The sequence below is a fragment of the Myxocyprinus asiaticus genome, chromosome 24, assembly GCF_019703515.2.
Source record: "Myxocyprinus asiaticus isolate MX2 ecotype Aquarium Trade chromosome 24, UBuf_Myxa_2, whole genome shotgun sequence".
NCBI lineage: Eukaryota > Metazoa > Chordata > Actinopteri > Cypriniformes > Catostomidae > Myxocyprinus > Myxocyprinus asiaticus.
The window spans coordinates 4955899-4983192 of record NC_059367.1 but is presented as its reverse complement, the minus strand read 5'-3'; the positions used below and the strand labels follow the sequence as shown (position 1 = coordinate 4983192).

The 27294-nt window shown below is 39.4% G+C and overlaps 1 protein-coding gene across 2 annotated transcripts in view; it reads left to right on the top strand.

Moving 5' to 3' along the window:
• The first annotated feature begins 252 nt into the window (after nucleotides 1-252).
• LOC127415414 (leucine-rich repeat transmembrane neuronal protein 4-like) overlaps nucleotides 253-27294 on the top strand; it is a 193765-nt gene continuing 166723 nt past the window's right edge. Inside the window, exons 1-2 of one of the 2 annotated variants that reach the window (XM_051654115.1) lie at nucleotides 253-473; nucleotides 15602-17142. In XM_051654115.1, the coding sequence (XP_051510075.1) occupies nucleotides 470-473; nucleotides 15602-17142 (1545 nt within the window). In that variant the 5' untranslated portion in view covers nucleotides 253-469. Of the gene's footprint in view, nucleotides 474-15601; nucleotides 17194-27294 lie in introns of both variants that reach the window. The other variant, XM_051654116.1, reaches the window with a different exon arrangement.

Sequence of the window (27294 nt, the reverse complement as noted above, 5' to 3'; positions counted from 1 at the left end):
CTGCGCACAGCGTTCCATCTATACAGGACATAAAAAAGAGAGATTTTTTGACATCTCTTAATTGGCTTTCTTTATAACTGCGCACCTTGGCGAATATCGGATGCCGCGCTTTTGCGCAAACCTCTCCAAACTTTCCGGCTGTTTTGATGTCTAGGATATACACGCACACAACTATATCTGGTCTGGAAATGTTCTTTGTGTTGGGTCATTCCCATTAAGAAAATCTAAATGGTCGTTTTTTGTATTTTTTTATGCTGGGAAGAGCTCATAGGATTGCATCGGCGTTCCCTTGGACATGTTGCTTAATAGCGCAACTGCGGAATTGAAATAAGCTCGTCAGCATCTCGCGCGGCGCAGCTTTGGGCAGGTGCTCGTTTTTTGCGCGTGTTTAAAGACGGTGCCATGCGGGATCGGGAATCAAACACCAAAAGGCTGTAAAAACCTGCTGGAATCCGACAATTACGTAGACATGGGTAGGTTTCAAATGATTTTGCTGTGGCTCTATACTCTGCTTTAACTCCCTGTGGTCTATTTGCTCTTTGGCAAGAGTTAACAATTCTGTGACGATATATAATGAATATCAGAGATCACAAAACCCTTACACATACGATAATTCTTTAAAACACTGTAGCATTGCACCGTTAATTGTATTATAAGGAAGTGATGCATGTGTTTAAGGTACATAAATGCCTCTCTGAAAATGTCCTTGATGGTTGCGCGGCAACTTTCATCACGCATACCTGTACAGACATCATATAGACACTGAATTCACGTGAAAATGTTGTATTGCATGGGTGTTGTGCATGCATTGTAAAATCAACAGGCTGCCTCTGTGTGATGCTTTGCTGCCCTGATTGGAGTCGATGATGCTTATAAATTCTTGTGATCATAACTCGCATCTATATTGTGCAATGCCTCATTTGTCCTTCTTCGTAAAAGATCAGACTGTTTAAGCAATGTTTATTACACTGCACTCAGTGTCCACTATGTGTAACTAATAATAACTAACCACATGCATTATATGAAGGACATGCAAAACGTTGAGATATGTAAAAGAATTGATGTCAGTTCTTGCATCCTTGCAAAAATAAATAAATAAATAAATAAATAAATAAAAAAAACCCTCATACTTTTGATTGATGCATTGGGACAAATGATCTTGCAATAGGGCAAAACTATGATTTACTCTTTGGGTACTCTATGATTTTTACAATGGGTTTATGCAGTCATTTGTTTTGCATGGAGCACAGAGATCTTGACTCTGTTTTAACTGTTGTCTGTCCCTTTTTTCCCTAGCAAATGTAAGAAAACTGAGACTTTCATCCCATGGGATACTTCTGAAATCATTCTGTAATTCTTGAGCGCACAGATGGTGCTTTAGCCCCCATCATAAATAATCATAATCAGATCATAAATAATACTCTGCCTCCCCCATTTCTCAGTGACCACCCTGCATACTGTATGGAAAACAATCATTCATAGGAAAGAAGTATGACTCAAATGAATAATTGCCCCCCAAATTAATTACAATTCTATATTTATTTACTCACGCTCATGATGTTCCAAACCTGTATGACTTTCTGTCTTGCATTGAACTCAGAATAGAATGTCCACTTTTTTCCACACAATGAATGGATTGAAGGGAAAAGAGCAGCTTGGACATACCATTATGACATTACTGTATTGCAAAAATTATTTTTCTTGAGAAAGTAAATTGTAAAAAAAATCTCATGACAAACAGTATTTTAGTTACAAAAAAATTTAATAAAAAAATGATTACTGTAATACAGTAATAAAAAATCATCCTGTCGGCATACAATAATATTTTTTTTTAAATCAGCATATATTCTTTGTAATGCAATATATATATATATGTATCAAATCAAATCAAATCACTTTATTGTCACACAACCATATACACAAGTGCAACAGTGGGTGAAAGTCATGGGTGCAGTTCTGAGCAACATAGCAGTCATGACAGTGATGAGACATATACCAATTTACAATAAACATCAGATTACACAACACAATTTACATATCTAATATAAATGTAATTACACAACACAATATACAATAATAATATACAATACACACAATATAGAATACACACACACACACACACACACACACACACACTATATATATATATATATATATATATATATATATATATATATATATATATATATATATATATGCATTACATTTCTAAGTCTACATGCTGATTTTAATAACAAAAGCTAAAAACATTGTATCCAGACAGGATGATTTGAAAATTCTGTATTATTGTATTACAGTAATGTAAATTATATACAGTATTGAAAATAATCATGTCTTAATTGCCATGAAAATAATGCTAAAATCCATCTAAATATTAATGGTCCCTAAAATAGACTTACTTTTCTTAATGCAAAACCTTATTTCATTTTTATTAATTTTTTTTAATACTTTTGTTTCTATTTAAAAAAAAAAAAAAATATATGCAGTATTTGATAGTTTTTGCCCTTGAATTTGGGGTGAAATAGGACCTAGACATTTCTTGCAAGTTTTAATTAAAGTCATCCATTTACAACATAAATGTGTTTCTTTAAGTCTGCAGTGTTAATATAGGATGTAACTGCGGAATGGAAATTTATGTCATAATATTTACCAAAATGTAACTGTCATGTCAACAACATGTTATGCTGCAGTACCTGTCACTCAGTTATCTTGATACTATTGTCCTATGCTGTCATGCTTAAACAAGACTGTACAGAAATACAAGATTATAATAGCACAGCATGAAGAACAAGTACTTACTGTCATATTCCTGTTAAGTACCATATTGCAATATTATAATGTTACAGAACAGATAAGACTCTAAGCTAATTTTCAAAACCCTCTCCCGTCTCTTGCTCTATCTACCTGTCTCGAATAACACAGCATATGAATAGGCATCTGGACACATGATTGTCCCTAATGAAATGCCTAAGAGCTTTCTCATGTAATATTGCGAATAGGGTGTCAAAACAGATAACTGGAGAGGAAGAGACTGAAAAGATGTCACACAATAAGAAATGGACACAGTAGCCATATGTGATTCTCAGTTTTGATTGGCTAAACTGTGCAAACGGATTCTATTGATATGACCCATGCTGTCAGGGGAAATTAAAAAGTGGGTAATGGAAATATCATTAAGTTTGAAAGGAGAAATAAAGAAAAAGTTTAGTTGTGAAATCTCTTTTGTGACTTTTGGATTTGGGCTCTGATTTGAATGTTATGGGACTGCTGTAGAGCTGTTCAGATTATTTTTGATTGAGATTAGCACTGCTGGTTTTAGATTATGCTTTTCCTGCTCACACAGAAACAAATCACAGATGGGATTATCATTGAAAAGTTGGTTAACCATTGTTGTGATATTTTCTAAGGCTTGTGGTGATGCTGTTCAGAATTTATGCTTTTACTTTAGTTGTGTTACAGACCCTACAGTAAGAATAGGACTGGGAGTCGATTAAAAAAATGAATCGAATGTTTGATTCCGAGGCTTTGGGAATTGCAATTTGACTCCATTTAGGGGCAAGACATGATCTTTTATAATTCATACTCTCAATCATAAATGGTATTAAAGGTGCTGTAAGCAATTTTTCATGGAAAAGTATGCAAAAAAAATGTTCCTACTCCCTTAAAGATATTAATGAAATAAGTGTCCTGAGATATCACACCGGTCTCTGTAACAGCTGTAGACTTTGTAAACAGCAAGCAAAAATGTGACATTGACGCTTTTCACCTGTCAATCATTTTGCTCGTTCTCCTAGTGTTGTTTTTAAAGTGGATGATTGAGGCTATGATTCATAATGTTTGGCAGTTGAGGGTGCTATTGTGCCACTGTTGAATCTGACAGCCACAGGAACAAATAATGCTGTTCTTTTGCTCAGTCTTGGTCTCAAAATTATCTTTGGAGGGCAGGGTTTTGGAATGAGGGGGCATGGCTAATTCAACGGCTCTGTCACGTGAAATCTTCAGGACGCTAAAATCGCTTACAGCACCTTTTAGTATGTTTTATATTGGATTGTTTACTGTAAGATGTCGCTTTGCTGTCTGTTTTTTTCTCAAGAATTGAGAAAATTAGTCTTGAATCACCTCTTGGATTCGATTCCATCGATTCTGAAAACCTGGAATCGGAATCAGAGTTGATTCCAAAACAGCCCTACCTAAGAAATTGCTTAACGGTCGAAAATTTATTTCCTGTGTTGACGTATTTTCTACTGAAACAGTACGTTTAGGTGGGACATATTTAAGGGCTCATCACATTTTTTAAATGGCAAATGTGCTTTTGTTTGCTTCACACCCATGAACTGTAATTTACTACCTAATAGTCAGTTGAAGGGGGTGGGGCATTTTCATTTTAGAGAGTATTTGATTGGACAAAAATCTATGTATTGCAAGATGAGTGACTAAAATATTTGTTCCATTTTTCTTGAAGAGAAAGTATTTTAAATGTGTATATCTGCTAAAAATGAAATTTGTCTCTGTTTAGGAGAACACTAGCATATAAATGACCTCAAAGCTAACACACATGGGCGAACTCTTAAACTTAAACACCTATTTTGATTTTATGGGGTCTTTAAATTGAGGAAATTGCAAGAAAAAGTACATTTCATACCAGTTTCTAACAAAACCACTCTGTCTAAACTATGCTGGTAAATTAAAATAGAAACTAATGAGACAATTGTTGATTGTAAGAATAAAAAACTGTGTAATGAATGTAGATAGTATTGCTGAGATCATTTCATCTCAAAAGATGTTGATGAGAAATATTTGAGTTCATATTGAAACCTCTGACTATTGATTGCAGACTCTTGGTAAATCTAAGGACAGTTTGAGATTTTCTAAAACTCTAGAGAGATTCAAGAGATAGTTGAGGTCTTTTTCTCAGAAGAACAATCTGAGAAGCAGGACACTTAAGCAAAAAGTCTCAGTTTGCTCTCCATTTCATCTAACTGCTGTGTATGAGAAACTATTGAGATTGTCACATCCCTTCATCTCACCTTTCCTTCATGTTCACAGACTTTGTTTAACCCCTTCATGGACCTTCATGTTGTAGTTGTTCCCCACACTACATTTCCCAGCAAGCACCATCATCATTAGTTTTACCTGTTTTCCATCAGAGTTCACAGCTGTTCCTCGTGTTGTTAATTCCCATGCCCGTATATATTCCCTCATGTTTCACTCATTGTCTAGTCTCGTCCATTGTAGCATTGAGCTAAGTAGTTCATCTTGGTTACTTTCATAACCTCCTTTCCCTGATGGAGGGAACGAGACGTTGTGTCGATGTAGTGACATTAGGGGTCACACTTGGGAGCCCCAAACACCTCTGATCTTTGAGAAAAAGCTAATGGGAATTGGCGAGTGGAATTTGCATGCCACTCCCCCAGACATATGGGTATAAAAGGAGCTGGCTCGCAACCACTCATTCTGGTTTTATGCTGAGTAGCCGAGAGAAGGTCCTGGCCATTTCAGCAGGTAGTTCAGTGTTGTGACAGGAGGGACACAACATCTCGTTCCCTCCATCAGGGAACGGAGGTTATGAAAGTAACCAAGACGTTCCCTATCTGTCACTCACTCGACGTTGTGTCGATGTAGTGACACTAGGGGTCCCTATACGAAACGCCACAACTAGCTGAACTGTGTTGCATGGACTGGCGGTACGAGACGGGCAGGCCATTGCGTGACTCGTAGCCAGCGCATCCGGCCATCATGTAACCTCCCCCAATGCCCCTACGAGCGTCGTACAGTCCCCTGGACCTCGGGGACAAGTCGACTGCAAAAAAGTGGGGACAGGCTAGCCCAGCTGTGGCCTCTTCTCCTCTTTTTCTCCCCAAAAAAGAGTGGAAATCGTTTATCGACTGGGGGCCATAAGTGTCCGTGTTGGGGGGGGTGTCGCTCCCAAGGGGAAGACACCGTGGAGACCACACCCTGCCCAAAGGGGAGGAAATTGTGTGGAAATACGTCACATGGTCTTACCGAGTCTTGTCAGCAGTGTCACATGTGGAGAAGTCCCCATGGTAGGTCCTACCCAGGGGGGAGGAGCTCTACAGACACGGTGACCGGGGGCAGAGGGTCCTCTGCCTAAGGAAGACACAGAAGATACATCACATGGGGTTACGTATGGGCAACCAGTACAGGGCCTAGTTAGCACACGTACAAGTTTCTCGCTTCTCGAGTTTCAGCGTCAATGACCCAGTGGGCGATCCTCTGTTTGGAGACAGCGCTCCCTTTCCTCTGTCTGCCAAAGCAGACAAAGAGCTGCTCAGAGTGTCTAAAGCTCTGCGTACGATCCAAGTAGATGTGTAAAGCATGCACCGGACAAGTAGACTGTGCAAGTAGGCTCACTGGGGGGAACGCATACTTGCGTAGCCCCCGGGGCCAGCTGTGTGCCAGCGCATCTGTGCTGAGCGGAGCCTTGGACAGGGCATACCAGAGCGGGCAGTGGAAGAATTCCCGGGAAGCAAACAGGTCTACCTGCGCTTGACTGAATCGACTCCAAATCAGCTGGACCACCTGGGGGTGGAGTCTCCACTCTCCCCTGAGCATGACCTGCCATAACAGCGTGTCTGCCACGCTGTTGAGGTCGCCCAGGATTTGAGTGGCCCGCAATGACTTGAGCCGCTGCTGACTCCAGAGGAGGAGACAGCGTGCGAGTTGCGACATGCGATGAGAGCGCACGCCACCTTGGCAGTTGATGTACGCTACCATCGCCATGTTGTCCATCCGGACCAACACGTGCTTGTCCTGGATCAACGGCCAAAGCCTCCGCAGGGAGAGCAATACTGCCAGCAACTCAAGGCAGTTGATATGCTAACGCAGTCGTGGGCCTTTCCAGGAGCCAGCGACTGCGTGCCCATTGCAAATGGCGCCCCAGCCTGACTTGGAGGCATCTGTCGTGATGACGACTCACCTGGAGACCTGCTCTAGGGGAACCCCTGCCTGCTGAGGATGCCATATGCCCCAGGAGCCTCTGAAATTGCTTCAGTGGGACCACCGTTCTCTGCCTGAATGAACTCAGGCAGTTTAGCTCCGACTGCACGTGCTCGTTCGTGAGGCGCGGCATGAGTATTACTCCAACCCAAGAAAAGAGATGCTCTGAACCGGGGAAAGCTTGCTCTTTTCCCAGTTGACCTGAAGCCCCAGTCGGCTGAGGTGCCTGAGCACCAGGACCCTGTGCGCACACAACAGATCCCGAGAGTGAGCTAGAATTAGCCAGTCATCGAGATAGTTGAGGATGCGGATGCCTACATCCCTTAGCGGGGCAAGGGCTGCTTCTGCGACTTTCGTGAAGACACGAGGCGACAGGGACAGACCAAAGGGGAGGACCTTGTACTGGTACGCCCGGCCCTCGAAAGCAAACCATAGAAAGGACCTGTGTCGAGGCAAAACAGAGACGTGGAAGTACGCGTCCTTAAGGTCTACTGCCATGAACCAATCTTGATGCCGAACGCTTGACAAAATGCGTCTCTGCATCAGCATCTTGAATGGGAGTCTGTGCAAGGCCCGGTTCAGTACTCGCAGGTCCAAGATTGGCCGCAATCCACTGCCTTTGGTATGATGAAGTAAGGGCCGTAGAACCCCTTCTTCATCTCGGCTGGAGGGACAGGCTCTATCGCGTCCTTCTGCAGAAGGGTCACGATTTCCGCGTGCAGGGCAGCGGCGTTCTCACCCTTCACTGAGATGAAGCGGACGCTGTTGAACCTGGGTGGATGCCTGGCAAACTGAATCGCATAGCCAAGTCAGATGGTCTGAGTCAGCCACCGTGATGGGATGGAGAGCGCAAGCCATGCCTCCAAACTCTGGGCGAGGGGGACCAAACGGACAATCGCATCAGACGTACCGGCAGGTGGGGCCTCGTGGCGGGGCAGAGCTTGAGGCTCCACATTGAGGGGGCTTGAGCCCCGAACCCGTGGCCGTGCTGAGTCTGGGGACCTTGAAGCACTTACCTGGCTACGGATACCCACCATAGGGCTGGTCAAGGAGGGGGGAGGAGGGAAGTCGTCCCCATGGTCCATCAAAACCGCCCTGGTGTGAGTGTGTTTGTGCCACAGCTGGGCATGCCGGGGCGGGGGGCCCACCTCCGGGGCGCCATACCTGCAGTAAAGGGGCAGTGTCCGGCCTGAGAGTCCGCGCCGTTATCTTTGTCGCCCGGAGAGTGAGATCGATCGCCGAACGCAGCTCCTGCATCAATCCCGGGTCAGAACTACCCTCCTGTAGTTCTTTAAGTGCCTTGGCTTGGTACACTTGCAGGAGAGCCATGGTGTGCAGGGTGGAGGCTGCCTGTCCAACAACACCATAGGCCTTAACTGCCAGAGACAACGTGAACCTACAGGCCCTGGATGGGAGTCTCGGGCGGCTCCGCCAGGTGGCGGTGCTCTGCGGGCACAGGTGCACCGCGAGCACCTTTTCCACCTGGGGAATCGCCGAGTACCCCCTGGCAGCCCCACCATCGAGGGTAGTGAGAGTGGAGGAGCTGAGAGACCGGGTCCTCCTCTCGCTGCCCGCCACGTCCTTGTAAGCTCCTCGTGCACCTTCGGGAAGAAAGGGACTGGGGCAGAGCATGGCCGTGAGCAGCGCTCTAGGTCCAGGAACCAATTGTCAAGCCATGAGGTTTCAGGAGGGAGTGAAGGGTTCCACTCCAGCCCAATGCTCGCAGCCGCCCGGGCAAGCATGGCCTCCATCTCCGCATTGGCCTGCAACTGGGTGACCACACCCGAAGGTGGAAGCCCAGCCGAGTCCTCAGCATCCGACTGGACGAGCCCGCTTTTTGATGCTGCTATCAACAACTCATCCTCTTCACGAGCCCCGAGAGGAGCCGGCGGTCTCATCGCGGAACTCGATCGGGGTGAACGAGCATGCTGGGGAATGGGAGGTCTGTGGGGGCATACCCAGTGGAGCGGCTCCCATTGGGGTCCCCAAATCGCTCCCAGTGCTAACCAACACGGCCTCAAACCTATAGGTAGAAGGACAGCGGTGGGGAGCCGCTGGGGTGGCTTTCCCTCTGAGGAAGGAAAGCCGCGACCGCAACGTTGCGATGGTCATGTTCTCGCAGTGAGGACATGAGCCATCCACGAACGCTGTCTCCACATGGACAGTGCCCAAGCACGTAAGACAGCGATCGTGGCCGTCGGAAGCGGAGAGATAACGACCGCAACCAGGAATTATACACAAACGAAAAGACATCTTTAAAAAGACGCTCTCTGGGAGTGCCACTCTTTTAGAGGAAAATACACTCTTTCAGGGAAGAATATATTCTTTTAGTCTGTTGAAGCGCCCAGGGGCGTTCTCTGCACTCCACTGGTGCGAGAGGGGAGCAGCCGCTGTAATGCACCGTAAATCCAACAGCTTGTAGAGGTGAATGAGACAGTGGGGAATTCAGCTCAATGAAAACACAACCGCTCGGCTCCGAAGAGAAAATCTGAATGAGTGGTTGCGAGCCAGCTCCTTTTATACCCGTATGTCCGGGGGAGTGACATGCAAATTCCACTCGCCAATTCCCATTGGCCTTTTCTCAAAGATCAGAGGTGTTTGGCGCTCCCAAGAGTGACCTCTAGTGTCACTACATCGACACAACATCGAGTGCGTGACAGATAGGGAACCTTTGTTCATCAAGCCTTGCGTTATTTGTATTGGTATTAGGGTTGCCACCCGTCCTGTAAAATACGGGATCATCCCGTATTTAAAGATAAAATGATGCGACCTGTATCGAATCAATATGGGATGCGATTTGTCCCGTATTTAAGCTGGGCAGATGGAGTCACAGTGAAATCGTTCCAGATCGCTAATTTAACACTAATATAAGTTGGAAAATGTGCCTATGGTGGGTAAAGGACTGTCCGAAATGGTGCTGAAACTGTGGATGTTTTTCTGTATATAAATGTTCAAAAACGATCAAACAATATATGAATACAATCACTGAGTCATAAAGACAAGTACAGTTGAAGGAAGAAAAAAAAAATACGTATAAACCAACCTAAATGTATACATAAGATAAAGGATACAAATTATCGAAATGATAAAAAAAAAATATATATATATATATATATATATATATATATATATATATATATATATTGTTTTTTTTTTTTTTACATATAAAAATTTTTTTTTATAAGTCAGGGGTCAGGAAAGTTGTAATTTCAGCATGTAAGAAAGGGTATACAATTTTTATTAATAACGCATATTAACGCATTTATTCCTAAAACTGTGGAGGATGTGGTTAGGGGCTGTAATCCCCCCCCCACCCCCCCACCCCCCATTTAAGTGTCCCTTATTTTAAAATTTCAAAAGTGGCAGCCCTAATTGGTATAGTCGTCGTCTTCATTAAATACTACATTTGGGTTCACTAACTTCTCTCTCTCCTTGTTCATTGCTGACAGAGATATCGAAGGGATCTCATTTGTGATTTGTCTTTCACATGGGTATCTAGCATGCATACCGTTAGTCAGATTGCTCTACCAAAGGAAGACTTTGCAGAAACTGTGGTTCTTATATCAGAATGTGTTTGGTGGTGGGTTGATGAATGAGTTTGAGGATCAAGGGCTGGTTTACACGCACTATTTAACTGCATCTTGACTGCTGTTCCTTTATCATGATGAACTGGAAGGATGATGTAGTGGGAGGGCAAAATGCAGTTATGTTTTGTGCATATACATGAAGAAAGATGTGAGTTGTGGGTGACTAGCCAGTACAACGTGAGAGTTAATTAAAACTTTAAAAAATTTATTGCAAATGCTATCGGGTTTGTACAGTTGCTCCTTGTGCCCTTGCATACCTTTTGAATAACTCAGCGTGATCTTGCCCACGGTGTTCCATGTAGCTGGTAACATTGCAAAGAGCAAATTGATTAACCCGCCCCTCTTTTTCTAATTAGGCTGTCCTGGCCTTCCCAAGCGACATGCTGAACAAAGGCTGGAATTCTTTGCCTAAATGAAGAAAAAACATAGTATTGTGGAATCATATTTACTATATGTATCTCCATTCTGAACAACCATGGAATGTGTCAGGTTTCCTAATAAGGTGAAAATTTGAATACTGTATTATTATTTCTTAGCTATCATTATTAGTGGTTTCTGCTAAGGCTAGAATTCCTATTACTATAGCTCATGCTTAAGTTTATGGATTTAAACAAACCCCTAATACTTATCATTAAACTTTGTTGCATGACTCGTCCCATACCGTTTGTGCTACCTTAAGTCATAGTTTAAATCAAAATTATAATTCACATTCAAACTCCAGTAGCATTTCAGGAAATATGTAGTACATATACAGTATGAAAATGGAAATTTGTTTGAATATTTTTAAATATATGGTGCATAAATGTACACACTCTAAAAAATGCTGGGTTAAAAATAACCCAAATTGGTTTTATTTTTAGCCCAGCTGCTGTTTAAATATGGGACAGAACTAAACTAAACTAACCCAGCAAGTTGGGTTGTTCATTTTAACCCAGCAAATGGGTTACTATTCGACCCAAATGCAGGTTCATTTTTAGAGGAATGCTGGGTTTATTTGATCCCATAAGTGGGTTAATATTTTCAGATTGTTTTATCCTTAAAAAAATATTGAAAAATTAAACCACACCATAAACAAATGTGTAAACATGGTAGCTCCTTTATTTTTGGATGAATATAAATACATTCAATAAGTACATTTAAACTATTTCATAAATGTTTTAATAAACAGCATGCAGAACAATAAAGTAACATTTATAATTAATGTTAAATACACTAGGCATTACAAACATTAAACTCCCATTGTATTATTAAAAGGATAGTTCACCCAAAAATGAAAAATCCCTCATTTACTCACCCTCATCCCAGATGTGTATGCCTTTCTTCTGCTACTAAAATTATTTGTTTTTGTTCAGAATATTTCAGCTCTGTTGGTCCATTATATGCAAGTGAATAGTGGCCAGGACTTTGAAGCTCTAAAAAGTACATAAGGACAACATCAAAGTAATCCATATGACTCCAGTTGTTAAATCCATGTCTTCAAAAGTGATATGATAGATGTGTTCTGCAGAAGAAAGAAAGTCATACACATATAGGATGGTATGGGAGTGAGTAGATGATGAGAGTATTTTCATATTTAGGTGAACTAGCCCTTTAAATGTTACTTATAATTCTAGTGTACTGTATATTACTAGAACACTATTTATGTAAGGAATCCATAAAATTAATTCAATTAAAATAATAATTAAAATGCTCTATGTGCAGGCCTGTTTTGCTAAGTGTAGGATATAGAGGAACAAGGACTTGACATCTCAGCCTGCTGGAGGTACTCCACCATATTTGTTCCAACCTACAAAAAGATGCATATCAACCCATAATGTTAGCAGTCTAACAGTCATCTGAATACTGGAAGCATGGCTAATAATTGTAAATGTTTCTGTGTAATGACAGGTCGAAGTTTGCACCAGTTTGTGATTTTTCATACAAGTGTTTGCCTCACTGGTGATGGTTTTAAAGTACAAAGAAAAACTCAGATTTTGATTCTAATATTCGATGGCTCATAATTTATTTATTCATTGATAGTTACCTTTTTTCTACTTTAAACTTAAATACGTTTTCAATGTTTACCGTACATACCAACACTTTTCATGTGTTGTACAAAGCTCCGCATGACGCTCGCCTAGAGCAGTGTGTTGAAACCCTGAAGCCTGTGACACGAGTGTTGTGAAACGGCTTTCATATCAGCGACGCACCGCTCGCATCCGGTGTAGACAGGGTGATACAGGGTATGAACTAAATTAATCATGTAGGTGATATATTTTGGATTCAAATTGGCAAATTTTGCAGAAAGGAGACAGTAAATAAAGCTATTCAGCGTCCAGTGGGCAATACAAGCTAGCAAAGCCAAAGCTCACGAAGCTAGCGTGACATTTAATAACAGCTGATGTCATATGAACTGTCCAGTTCTGATTATGGAATGGTATCTTTGCATTTTCTGGTGTACACAGTAATGATATTACAGATAAAAAATACTGACACAAACCTTATTTCACCGAATAAGCCCTCCAATTTGTCCGCGCTGATAACTGCTAACTCCTGAAGACGATCCAAAAAGCCCGCGACAGGTAATTCAGCAGCTGGGCTGTTCTGATGCCGCCGCTGGGTTGTCGCATCGGGGTGGGGGGAGGAGTGTATAGTTCCAACTGTCAGTGAAAATTACCCAGCCACTAACCCAGAGGCTGGGTTACACAAAAACTACCCACAGAGAGAAAATAACCCAATAAAATGACCCAAAAGGCCCAATCCAGTGTTTGGGTTGAAAACAATAACCCAGCATTGTTTAGTGCAAGTATGTGACTTTTTATAACAGTCAAAACCTATCCCAGTCTTGGGCCGAAGGCAGGGAAACACCCTGGACAGGTGGCCAGTCCATCTCAGGGCCATTATGTAGCACTAAACTCTAATACTTTGGACTTACAATCAGCAGTAACAAGGGCTTTTATTGTAGAATGACTTTTACTATATATTTTTAGTTTGATGACATATTTATGCTTTAGTTTAGCAGGGTAAATATAGCAAACTTCTCTATTCTCTCTTAATGTAGTTTACATTGTTCAATGTGTATTAACAGTTTTGACTGTACTCTGTGTTAGCAAACTAGTCTGCTGCAGTGCCGATTACTTCATCACTACACAACCTACCCCATAATATTTAAATAGATAAAATATCAGAAGCTAAAAAGGAGTAAAAATTATTATTTGAGGATGGCTCTTAAGATGGTGAGTGTGATTATATTCTTGATGTATTTGTTTGCTAGCTAGTTTGCATCCTAGCTATTTTGTTGAATGAATGAATCAGTAGTTTGTATATTAATGTTATGCGAACTGTGACATTAAATTGCTTAGCAGTGTTAACAAGAATTAACTGGATAACTTATACATACCTTTCAAATATAGCACCTTTACGTAAAGTTTCAAATGCTGCTGAGGTATTGACGGTAAAGTTAGCATCTCTCTCCGGCTAATTTTTCCTCTTTTTTAAAGTTGTGGACATGTAATAGTGGATTTCGTTTTTTGTTGTTGGATCAAAAGGGAACTCTTTAATAACATTGACTATGGTCTGCCACTTCTACACGCCAGCTGTACTGTTTCCCCTGCAATTGTTTACTTTTGCATTCCAAACCTGGAAATCTGGAAAAAGGTCCATGGATAGGCCTTAAACTAACCATGAACCTCTGCTACTTTGCGCTCTAACGCATCTACTACAAACTCTTCAAAAAGACATTAGGGACTATGTTTGTCTCATTATTTGAAAATAATTCGAAGGCAATTTGCAAAGCCATACTGAACTGATTGTCCTGTAGATAACAGGTTGTTTGGCCAGCCTACGCTTGGTCTTTGAGACTATTAGATTAGACTATTACATTCAATTGACCTACACAGAATGCTCAGATTAGATCAGGAGGCCAGTAAACAGTGGCTGGCCCGGATGATTTAAACGCATTGTTGCTTAGCGCTGCACTCACAATTGTAGACTTATACAATTACTTTTATATTTACTCAATAGCTGTAATATGATTAAAGGTTCAGATGGTGTGGCTTTGTGCTAGCCACTAAAGATAAACCAATAATTTCCTGTTGTTCCTCAAAGAACAGTAGAGAGATGCTGTTATCAACATTGGCTCATGCTTGGCCTGCAAAAAGCCCCATCCCTGGCTAACCTGAGAAAAAGATCCCTCAGATAACAGCAAAATGCAGCTAACAAGGGAGCTGTAATTCCTACTTGTCTACTTTTGTTTCCATCTATTAAAAATTATTGCTCCTACATGACATCTTGAGGTTTCTTAAAGTTCACCCTGTTGTTCCAATTGTCACAGCAGTCCTCTTATCAAAATAAATTAAGATTTTGCATGTCCTTTATATAATGTACTGTACATATGGTTATTTCTATTTCTTGTGTTGATTTAATTAGAACCATGGGCATGGAGTGCAGTTTTCTTAGGATTAACATTGTTTTTACACAGTATGGTTTCTCTTCAGCAGTCTCATGTTTTTGTTGGAGGAAAAAAACTTAGTTAGGGACTGCTTATTGAGTCAATGTGTAATGGTTATTAAACCAACCTTGAAGGAGTGTGAGAAGTTTTATTAACTCCTTTATTGGAATAAAGTTACTCTTGCCTTTTATGCTGTATTGGTTGCTTCAAGGTAAAGGTATATATTTGCTTTCATTTTTAATTAAAGTACATAAACTCATTACGCACTGAAAAATTAATTGACATTTGCATTTTTTAAACAATGTCAAATACCGTTCAAGCCGAACAATTTGCATAGTAATCACATTAATGTAAAATGAAGAGGAGGGAAATTAAAATTTGAGGGCAATACGAATAAAGTTCTTACTTCCCTCCTACATGCAAGATTTTATTCAGTAAACACTGACTATGTAATTTGATAGTCTGTTTCATACAAACTGTGTAGCAGGGACACATTAAGTATTTGCTGTTTTTTTCTTTTTTTTTTTTTTTTTGACTAAATACAAAATGCCAGACTGGTATATTTACTAAGTAGGATCAGCTTTGACCAAACTGGCTTATCCCCTCTTTCTCCTTGTGTTTGACGCAGGATCCCTGGTGAGATCCCGTTGGCTTATGATCCCCCTGCTCATGCAGGCCTGGCTCCTGGCTTCCCAAGGCAGAGTCCGAGAGAAACCATGTCCCCGAAGCTGCCGATGTGATGGCAAAATAGTGTATTGTGAGTCCAATGCCTTCCGTGACATGCCAAAGAATGTGTCCTTAGGATGCCAGGGCCTCTCTCTGCGTTACAACAGCTTGGTAAACCTTAGGGCTGGTCAGTTTGCCAACCTCGGACAGCTGGTTTGGTTGTACCTCGACCACAACTACATCAATGCAGTGGACAAGCAAGCCTTTCAGGGTGTTCGAAGACTAAAGGAGTTGATCCTGAGCTCCAACAAGATCACACATTTGGAAAATAACACGTTTCATTCGATCCCCAACTTACGCAATCTGGACCTCTCCTACAACAAATTGCAAGTCCTGCAGCCAAATCAGTTCCAAGGATTGCGCAAACTGTTGAGTCTTCACATCAGATCGAATTCCCTCAAGACGGTTCCTATGCGAGTGTTTCAGGATTGTCGAAACCTAGAGTTCCTCGATTTGGGCTATAATCGACTGAGGAGTCTTACGCGTAACGCTTTTGCGGGACTTCTCAAACTGACCGAGTTACACCTGGAGCACAACCAATTCTCGAAGATCAATTTCTCTCATTTCCCAAGGCTGAACAACCTCCGGGCTTTGTATCTGCAATGGAATCGGATAAAGTCAATTACCCAGGGGATTACATGGACCTGGACATCTTTGCAAAAGCTAGATCTCTCCGGGAATGACTTGCAGGTGTTAGATCCGAGCATCTTCCACTGTCTCCCTAATTTGCAGACTCTAAATCTGGATTCCAATAAGCTTACCAATGTGTCTCAAGAGGCTATAGCTGCTTGGATATCTCTTACTACAATCAGTCTTGCAGGAAATATCTGGGAATGCAGCCCCAGCCTTTGTCCCCTTGTGGCCTGGTTGAGGAACTTCAAGGGGAACAAGGAGACCACCATGATTTGTGCTGGACCAAAGGAAGTTCAAGGTGAGAAAGTCATCGAGACCGTTGAAACGTACGGTCTCTGTAAAATAACCCCGACCCCTTACATGCCAATTTCCTCAACTGTAAATTCTCCACTCAAGCCTGGACATTTGCCCCTGCCCACTATGTTTCAGGTAAATGAGAAAATAACTCGCCAAAATCCTGTTGCTCCTACCCCAACAGCTGCGTTCCCACCTGTCCCTGAGCAGGACTTCGAGCATGTTTCTTTCCACAAGATAATAGCCGGCAGTGTCGCCCTCTTCTTATCCGTGGCCATGATCTTGCTAGTGATCTATGTTTCCTGGAAGCGTTATCCCAGCAGCATGAAGCAGCTTCAGCAGCATTCCATGGTGAGAAAACGCCAGAAAAAGGCCCGGGAGACAGAGCGAACCCTCAGTTCCCCACTTCAGGAATATTATGTGGACTACAAACCAACAAACTCTGAGAACATGGACGTACTTGTCAATGGGACAGGACCCTGTACCTACACCATCTCCGGCTCCCGAGAATGTGAGGTATGATCCGTCGCCCCTCCTAAAATCCATTACTACTGCGGGGAACAAGAGGTAAATGTCTTGTCGATGTGAGGCAAAACAAAATGTGTTGTCTCCCCCCTTTTCCACCGCTAGCTGTTCCCCTCTAATGGGTAGGAAACATGGGTCAGTGCATGACAACTTGAGTCTTGAAGTTTTCATGCTTTTTAATCAAAGTTTTGTTTACTTCTTTTTACCTCAGGAAGAGTAAGATACAAACATTCTTGAGCTGGCAACACCTAGTTATACATCAAACAAAAGTACTTGTTTTGGAAATTGTATCTCTCTGCTAGCTTAGAGCAAAACATTGTGTGTTGCTAACTGAAATACATCATCGATTGGCCAAAAATATGTATGTACTTTCAAATATTGGATCCAAGTCTCCGTGCATTGGTCTTTTCCTATCCTCTGTGTGTTTTTGCATTAATATCAATGTGTTACGCTCCAGGCAAATGGCCTCTGGGTCAAATTAATTGTGGTGGCTTGCTTGTGTAGAGCAAAGAGACAAAAAAAGACACTGATGAAATGTGAGAGCTAATATATTGGTGTGGTTCCAAGATAAATATTTGCCTCATTTTGGATTCAAGGTAGCAGTGACCGAATTATCCAAAGATCTGAGAGAATTTCCTTAATCACACATTTTGTTATACAAGTCACCAGTTCAGGATGTAATTTAATATTCACATTGCTGATCCTCATATGTATTCTCACCGCCTGGCCACTTCCGATGTTCAAAAAGATCTGAGACTTCGCATATGTATGCTTTGTCATAGGTTCTCCCTATCAAATTCCATAAGACAGAGGTCTAGACACAGTGGATATCGAGAAAATAAACATTAAGCCTTTTGCCATGAAACAGCTACTATTGGGAGTCAAAGTACGCACAATACAAATAAAATTTTTATTTAAGCAACAAAACAGCAAAAGCAAAGGCAATCTACTTGGTGGAAATATATACAGGTCTAATTATCCATGGCTTTCACTAAAGGTCATCTTGATTACTGTCTCCATTTTTAATTTTATCACGTTGTTTACAGTGTAATGAAATGCAAGGATAAGGGTCAGATCTGCAGGCGGTCACACTTATGGTACAGCCATCATTTCTTGCTTTGTTGATTCAGTTGATTCTAAGTAAAATTCACATGGCTGTTATACTTCCATTCGACGTAATGAGCCAGCCCAAGGGGATGCGTTTGAAAAGATTAAAGTGCCATGAAATATGATGGAGCTGGTTTCCTTTACACTGTAAATAGCGCATATCCCAGTGGAAATTTTATTTCTCATAGGTTGCTTGTTCAAAAGCTAGGAAGAATTTATCAGAGATTTCATTTAAGTATCATCTTTGTCTCAGATGTTTCTCCTAAAATTCCTTAGAAGAAATTAAAATAGTTTAGGATTTCAAATAATTTGGACTTTGTTGAGAACTGTTTGAGTTAATGTTGAAATCTCTGACTTTTGGTTGCAGATGTTGACATCTTGGCAAATCTGACATTGCTAAGTGTGATTAGGAATTTTTTTAAGGAGAGTAGTAGTAGAATCTAAGTCTCTATTTAATCTCATTGCTGTCTCAGAAAAAACAACTGAGATATTAATGAGATCTCATTTGTAATTTGTCTTTCCAATGGGATGGCTTGTGACACAAGGTCAGCTGAGATAATTGTTGTGGTAAATTAATGAAATTAACAAATACGACGTAGCAGGTTAGGCCTATCTGTTCTGAAATGCTATGCAGATTGTCTTTGCTTTTGTACCAACAGCTAATATTTCACTTTAGTGGTCTACTCTTAAATGTAAACGAGACAGGTGGCGATTCACACTGTCCCGCTTGTGTTTGTTCCATATTGATTCATTTGCTTTATGGTTGTTTGTTTTGAGAGCATCCATCATGTGTCCTCTGCCCTCTTTGTTGGTCCCGTTGATGTGTGTTTTTCTGCCTTTTGACAACCCCCCTCCCCCAAATGAAAACTGTTGAACCTAAGCCTGAATTTTACTCTGTGTTCACAGGACATAAGTAACCTTTAACATTTATGTAAAAAAGCAGTCATGTTCGAGTGAGAGTGTGACCTTGTGTGAACCATTTTTGTTCCCTGTTGCTATGTAACAGGAGGGAAAGCATATAAATTGATGCACGGTATTATATCATCCATATAATACTGGAAAATGTACAAATAATTAATCATAATTTTCAGTTAATATTATGCTGTTTTAATAGTCTTAAAACATTGAAATATTTAGTTGTTTTCTTGTGCCATTTGTTTCTATATTTTATCATTAATATAATTATTATTTTTATTTAAATGTATTTGTAATAGGCTGACATGTATGTACTGTTTTTGATGAAGGACACACTTATGCTGGCTAAACAGTACATTCTTTAGGTATGCATGCAAGTAGTATGAATACATTTTGGACATACTTCATTTACATTTATGCATTTGGCAGATGCTTTTATCCAAAGCAACTTACAGTGGCCTTATTACAGGGACAATCCCCCTAGAGCAACCTGGAGTTAAGTGCCTTGCTCAAGAACACAATGGTGGTGACTGTGGGGATCAAACCAACAACTTTCTGTTTAGCAGTTCAGTGCTTTAGTCCACTGCACCACCATGTAATAACAACAACTGTGAAAACGATCTGCTTTGGTTTTGTTTAACAAGCAACATTAAAGCACAAGGAACAATTATCTTGGTATATATATATATATATATATATATATATATATATATATATATATATATATATATATATATATATATATATATATTATTAAATTGTAAATTATTTATACATCAGAGAAGTTGGTTCTGCTTCTTAATTTTTGCTGATTTTAATAATAACAAAATAAGTAGACAACAGCATCTTTTTTTTACTATAATATGACTGTTGTGGTAATCATCACTGAAAACGATGGGAATAGTAAAATTAAAACATCTGGATGCATTATGCTAATGTGAATTGAGGGATAAAATGTGCTTAAAGGAATGTTCCAGGTTCAACACAAGTTGAGCTAAATCGACAGCATTTGTGGCATAATGTTGATTACCACAAAAATTAATTTCAACTCGTTCCTCCTTTAAAAAAAAGCAAAAATCGAAGGTACAGTGAGGCACTTACAATGGAAGTGAATGGGGACATTTTTTGCAGGGTTTAAACAGAAATTTGAATCTTATAGTTTTTATAAAAGCACTTTCATAAATTCTTCTGTTAAAACGTGTATTATTTGAGCTATAAAGTTGTTTAAATTGTCATTTTTTCAGTGGTTTTAGGGTTTGTTGACTACATCGTCATGGCAACAAAGTTGTAAAAATGGCTATAACTTTAACAGAAAAGGTTTATAAGTGAATTATACTTTAGAAACAGTGAGTATTTTAACATTTAAAATTTGGCCCCATTCACTTCCATTGTAAATGCCTCACTGGAACCTCAATTTTTGCTTTTTTTAAAGAAAAGGAGGAACGAGCCAAAATATATATTTTGTGGTGATCAACATTACGCCACAAATGGTTTCGATTGAGCTTAACTTGTATTGAACCGGGAACATGAAAAGTGTCCTGAAAATAATGTAACAATGCAAAAAAATCTTAAAGGTATAGTTCACCCAAAAATGAAAATTCTCTCATCATTTACTCAGCTTAATGCCATCCCAGATGTGTATGACTTTCTTCTGCTGACCACAAATTAAGATTTTTAGAAAAAATATCACAGCTCTGTTGGTCCATTCAGTGCAAGTGAATGGTGGCCAGAGCTTTGAAGCTCCAAAAAGCACATAAAAGCAACATAAAACAAGACCATACGACAAAATGGCATTGGTTCTCAGGTGTTTACATTAGTAACCAAACATGACATGCCAATCTGAAAAACTATGAAGTGTCATTTTATGGAAGGAGCTGCGTAAAGATTCTTCTAAAATGTCTACTTTTGTGTTCCATGTCAAAATATCAGCATATGTGATTATTTATGTTATTAATGACATAATTAAAATTTAAAATTAAACTATTATCTTAAATTTTTCCCCAATACTGAATATTTTGTATAATGGTTATATACTGAAAATGCTACCGATTTCCTTCAAAGTTTTATAGTTCCTTTGACTATCCTTCTTTCTGTTTAATCGCACTGTTGCTCTACTAGCGAGTCCCTGGCAGCTTTTTGTTGACAAGGCAGAACCGCAAGAAGTCCAGGCAGTGTGCCATTATTGAAGCCCCTTGATGTTGGGAGCCGTCAGGCCGGCCATATTTACAGCAGGAAGGACCTTGGTTCTATCTCGGAAAATTGGAAGTGTCGAAGAGGGAGATCAGACACATAAAGCTACAGCTGTCGGAAAGCAATTATTATTGTACGCCGATAACCTGTGACCTCCACTGACCGTGGTCAGTAGCATTGCTCGAACACAGATAAAGGTACAAGGAAGAGACGAGGTATAGATTTAGGCCAATGCAATCTGGAACATTGGTCTTATAATATTGTATGATTGGGGACAGACTTTTTCCTACTGTACACATACAGCAAGAGTTTTTGAATGGACAGAAAATGACATATGGCGGGGGGGGGGATGGGGGGGCATCTCTTGAACCATTTTGAAATTGCTGCCTTGCACAAATCAATATATATGCTTGGCAGCCTCAAAGAACAACATTTTTCACCTTTGTAAATTGATGGCTAATATTTTAAATGTAGTTCAGCTTTGACTTTGATAGTTGATGAGGGACGCTTCTAACTGCTGTAATTGTAGTAATTTTTCACATTTAAGAAATGAAAGAAAGTGACTGCATTAAAATAAATAAAAGTATACAAAAATTTGAAATAAAAAGTAACATTAAAAAGATAGATTAACTTAAATTGGGGGGGTGGTTGGGGGGGTGTTCACCCAGGGCACCATACAAGCTAGAACCACCACTGTTTGGAATAACATGTGGGTGAGTAAATAATGACAGAATTTAACATTTTCTAAGTAAACTCGTTCTTAAACTTGTTAAAAAAATGCAGCAAAATTCCTTTGCCACTTCTTTTAATGATGAAAGTTTCATATGCAACTAACCAGCTGCTGTGTACTTTAAATCCACCATGATAATTGTTTGACCAGCAAAACTACCATAACAAAAAAGTGAGGATCAAATGCTTGTTTGATCTTCAAATGTCATATCTGTCTTTGCAGATGTATTAATGAGAGTTTCGTACGTAACACCACTGTGAAATCCCTGTCTATTAATTGCACAATGTTTTGGCATTCCTCCAAAAAAGGAGATACTGTTTAAAGCCAAAGGGGCTTTGGCAGCATTGTTTCAGCTTATTAAAATGAACAATAGCTTTCCTGAAACTACAAATGTCCTCTTTAGCAATACAGGGCCCTCCCAGTGCTCGCTGTCAGGTCAGCTCCTTTTGCTCCAAATGGCGAAGGCTTCGTCCTTCAGTTCTGGAAGGTTTCCCGGTGCTTCTGGCCCGAGCAGCAGTGCTTCACCTTTTCCATAGCAACTGTCCTGGCCAATCCAGCCTCACTTGATGGGCCACATTGGTTGTTTTATACAAACATAGGGCTGGGATGTAGAGGTTGTGTGTGTTTGTATTGGTATGGTTATGCATATTTCTTCAGAGACTATTGGCATGAGTTCTGAAAAGCTTCCCGACCTATATATCTATATCAGGAAAAGTTTAAATTCAAGTCTCTGTAATGTAATGATGTTTTTTCTATGTGGTTTAAAAGATACTTTTTTTGCAGTAATGTGATTCTAGAGTGATTTTGGGCATCACAGGTGCACTCTCAACCCTAAGGCTGCTCCAAAATGTAGGCAGCAAAATAATGCTGTCTTTTAAGGCCACACTAATCAGTTTCCTAATGTCATCGTTTACCAAAATATTTGGTAATAGAGCGTATTTTCGAAAATCTCCATTCTTTGTTAGAGGAAAACACTGGTCTACTGTGTATGAGAGGTGTAAATGTAGCAAAATCAAATGTAGAAGGCAATCCCAGAATCCACTGAAATTATAAATACACCTACACTACCGTTCAAAAGTTTGGAAACACTAGGACATTTTTGTTTTTGAAAGATGCTTCTGTTCACCAAGAATTCATTAAATGAATAAATAAAAAAAAAAAAACTACCAAAACATTAGTAATGTTGCAAATTATTATTACTGTTTGACATACATTTATACTTTTATTATTTTAAAATGTCATTTGTACCCATGCTAACAAAGTTCCATTTTCAGCAGTCATCACTCCTGTGATGATAAAAGTGATGTAATCGTACTGTGGCACGTAATCCTTAAAGGGGTCAGGAAATGCTCTTTTTTATAGGTTTATTATCTTCCCTGAGGTCCACTGATAATGTTAATAAACCAAAACAGTCATAATTGAGTAATATATGATCATTTTCCACCCTGTCTCTGGCCCTCTGTCTGAAATGCTCGATTTTGGCATAAGCGCCTCCTTAAAACTTTTTGGTTAACTAACATCGTGCAGCCCCTTAAAATGAGCCATATTAGAAACTTAATCTGAAGAGAATGAACAAGCTCCACAACATTCTAAAACTGCATTTCAGGGGTTACATATCCAACACATTGCATCTGAATATTTTAAACTGTTCATCTCAAGCACAATTATTAAAACTCCTTGTCTACACCAGACGTGAGAGTCGTGTCGCATCAAAAGCAATAGAACCCATTTTAATCAATGATGCTGTCTACCATGGAAGCGTGGTTTAGAAAGTTTGTGTCAACATGCCTCAAGCCGCTGCATCGCGTCAACTATCAAACAGTCATAACATTAGAAATATTCATTAATTGAACTGTTAACTTACTGTTTTGCATCAGGTCCATGTGTTTTTAACTGCCCCATCCTTCAATAACAGTTTCTTTGCAAAGCTTGAATCATTTTATGACTGGCTCACAAGCAATCCATGCTGATAGCCAAAAAATAAAAAATAAAACTTGCAATCCACGCTAAAATACGTTGAAGACACATCCAGTTTCCAGTATCTTCCTGCACTGAAATGTATGAAGGTAAAATTGTGCCTAAATTATTTGCATGCACAGAGTAAGGTTTGTGAAGCGTAAATCAAATTGCAAGCGTAAAAATAAATTGCATGCGCACAGAACCTTTTGTAAAGGTATAAATCAAGTTGCAAGCGTAAGAAAAAAATATTAGCAATATTTTAATGATTTGCATAGGTGTAATTCATGTGTTGTGAATCTGTAATTTCATATTAACTCAAAGTAAATTTGGTGTGAATTCTTCTGACTTCCTTTTTTTCTCGCTTACACTTTTGGCACTGTTTTTGCACCTAAACATGGCCAAAAACATTGCAAACCTACAATCAGCGATATGCAAGCAAGAAAGGGTGTCATGAACAGCAAAACTGATTGACAGCGTAGAATCAGTCTGTATGTGTAAAATAAACTACTGCAAACCTGTAAATGACTTGTGTTTGTGGCATAAATATTTACCAAAAATAATCATCATCCCTTTGTTGTGCTCACACTTTTGGCACAAATTTCTCACTGAAAAGAGTTTTGCAAGCTCGAGGGGGGAGGTGGGTCTTCCTGCTTCTGGTAACCAATCAAATGAGGTTCTGCTTGACCAGTTTACTCTGACCTGATTGGTTTAATAACGTGAAAGACAGTTTCTTCTTCATTTGGCTCAGCGTCGTTCCTCTGGGTATCTCTCCTCTCTTAAATATTAAACTGAAATATTTATACATACACATTCTTTTATTGCGAATGTAAAGTTGAGCTGACACCATTTATTGATATAAATCTCAATCTGGTATTCAGATGTTTATTCTTGTTGCAGTTCATTATTTTAATGATATTTTAATTACTTTCAATTATCATTGGTATGGCAAATGGATGGATGGATGGATGATGGATCATTGGTGTCATTGGTAACTCATTCTAAAAAACAAAATGATAAACATAAAGTTTCTATTTATCTGTTTGCAGAGTTTTGTTTTATATAGCTTACTTTATTAATTTGTTTTCTAGCATGAGTTCTGTGATACCAGCTAATTCCATCTATACACCAAAATGCCTTGCCAATGATAATTAATAGTAAATATAATTAAATAGTGTATGTATTAATATTTCAGTTTAATATTTAAAAGAGGAGAGATACCCAGAGGAATGACGCTGAGCCATATGCAGAAGAAACTGTCTGTCACGTTATTAAAACAATCAGGTCAGAGTAAACTGGTCAAGGAAAATCTAATTTGATTGGTTACCAGAAGCAGGAAGACCCACCTCCCCCCTTGCGCTTGCAAAACTCTTTTCAGTAAGAAATTTGTGCCAAAAGTGTGAGCACAATAAAGGGAAGACGATTATTTCTGATTATTTCTGGAAAATATTTATGCCACAAACACAAGTCATTTACAGGTTTGCAGTAGTTTATTTTACACATACAGACTGATTCTACGCTGTCAATCAGTTTTGCTGTTCATGACACCCTTTCTTGCTTGCATATCGCTGATTGCAGGTTTGCAATGTTTTTGGCCATGTTTAGGTGCAAAAACAGTGCCAAAAGTGTAAGCGCGAAAAAAAGGAAGTCAGAAGAATTCACACCAAATTTACTTTGAGTTAATACAAAATTACAGATTCACAACACATGAATTACACCTATGCAAATCATTAAAGTATTGCTAATATTTTTTTCTTACGCTTGCAACTTGATTTATACCTTTACAAAAGGTTCTGTGCGCATGCAATTAATTTTTACTCTTGCAATTTGATTTACGCTTTCACAAATCTTACTCTGTGCATGCAAATCATTTAGGCACAATTTTACCTTCATACATTTCAGTGCAGGACGATACTGGAAACTGGATGTGTCTTAACGTATTTTAGCGTGGATTGCATTTATTTGTTTTTTTTTGGCTTACTCTGTGCATGCACATTTTTTTATCACGCTTGTAACTTCATTTATTCTTTTACAAATCTTACTCTGCACATGCAAATCATTTAGGCACTATTTTACCTTATAGAAATGCACATAGCCGGAAACGCATATTAACATGCATATTAATTATGTCTTGTGGATATACTTTTAAAACAATAACATTTACGGATTGGCCCCATTCACTTCCATTGTAAGTGCCTCACTGTAACACAGATTTTTATTTATTTTTAAAAGAAAAGGAGGGACAAATCAAAATAATTTTTTGAGGTAATCAACATTATGCCACACATGCTGTTGTTTGAGCTTGGCTTGTTTTAAACCTGGAATATTCCTTTAAGATGCTTTTTAAGCAGGGCATTCGTAGTACTCAGATCTCAAATCTTAAATGTCATGAAACTTTACATAAAGTAGGCTGCAAGGTAACAAAATATAACCTGGGGGCAATACAGCTTGCGTTGTTGGTGTTTTTTGTAAATGAAACATGCTCGTGAAGGATGCTTAGGGCTTTTCCTTTAGATAGCAAAAACAAATTGGAATGGCAAACGAAATAATTTAGGACTTGTAATCATTGGCCTTGATCATAATACTGGGCCCGGATGGTAATAATGCATCCTGAATCGCTCTTCTTTGATGTTATGCTATAACTCAAGTTCTGTTTTAGGTGACTCCAATAGTAAATGTGTACTTGCTGTTATAAATAATCACCTCGAAGGCTTATATATATCCTGTATATATATATGATACTGCTTGTAACAGTTCATATAATATACTTAAATCAATAATTCATGTCCATTTAGTATTATTATTTTTATTATTATTAATCGTAAAGTACCTGCATATTAAATATTTGCTTTATGTTGGGTTCTGATCACCCTGTTGGGGTTTATTTTGCAATAATGATATCTGACAATACGTTATCCATCATATATTATTTATCTCCGCCCACGTGGCCTAGGTGACATCAGCAGAAAATAAAAGTCATTTCCGAGGCAGAGCAATTTGTTACATTTAGATGCAAGATTACAAAGATAATAGATAATAGCATGCACTAAAGCATCATGCACAATACATTTAAGCATGCACAAGTACAATTTTATTTCATTATTTTTTTCTAAAATCTCTAACTATAGAGCGTAATAGTTGAGTTCCCGAAGTAAAAATCCCATTCATTTTCCACCTTGGTAAATAGAGTTTTAACGATAACTTTTAAAACTTTAAAGAAAAACCTACCATGAGCTCCGAGGTAG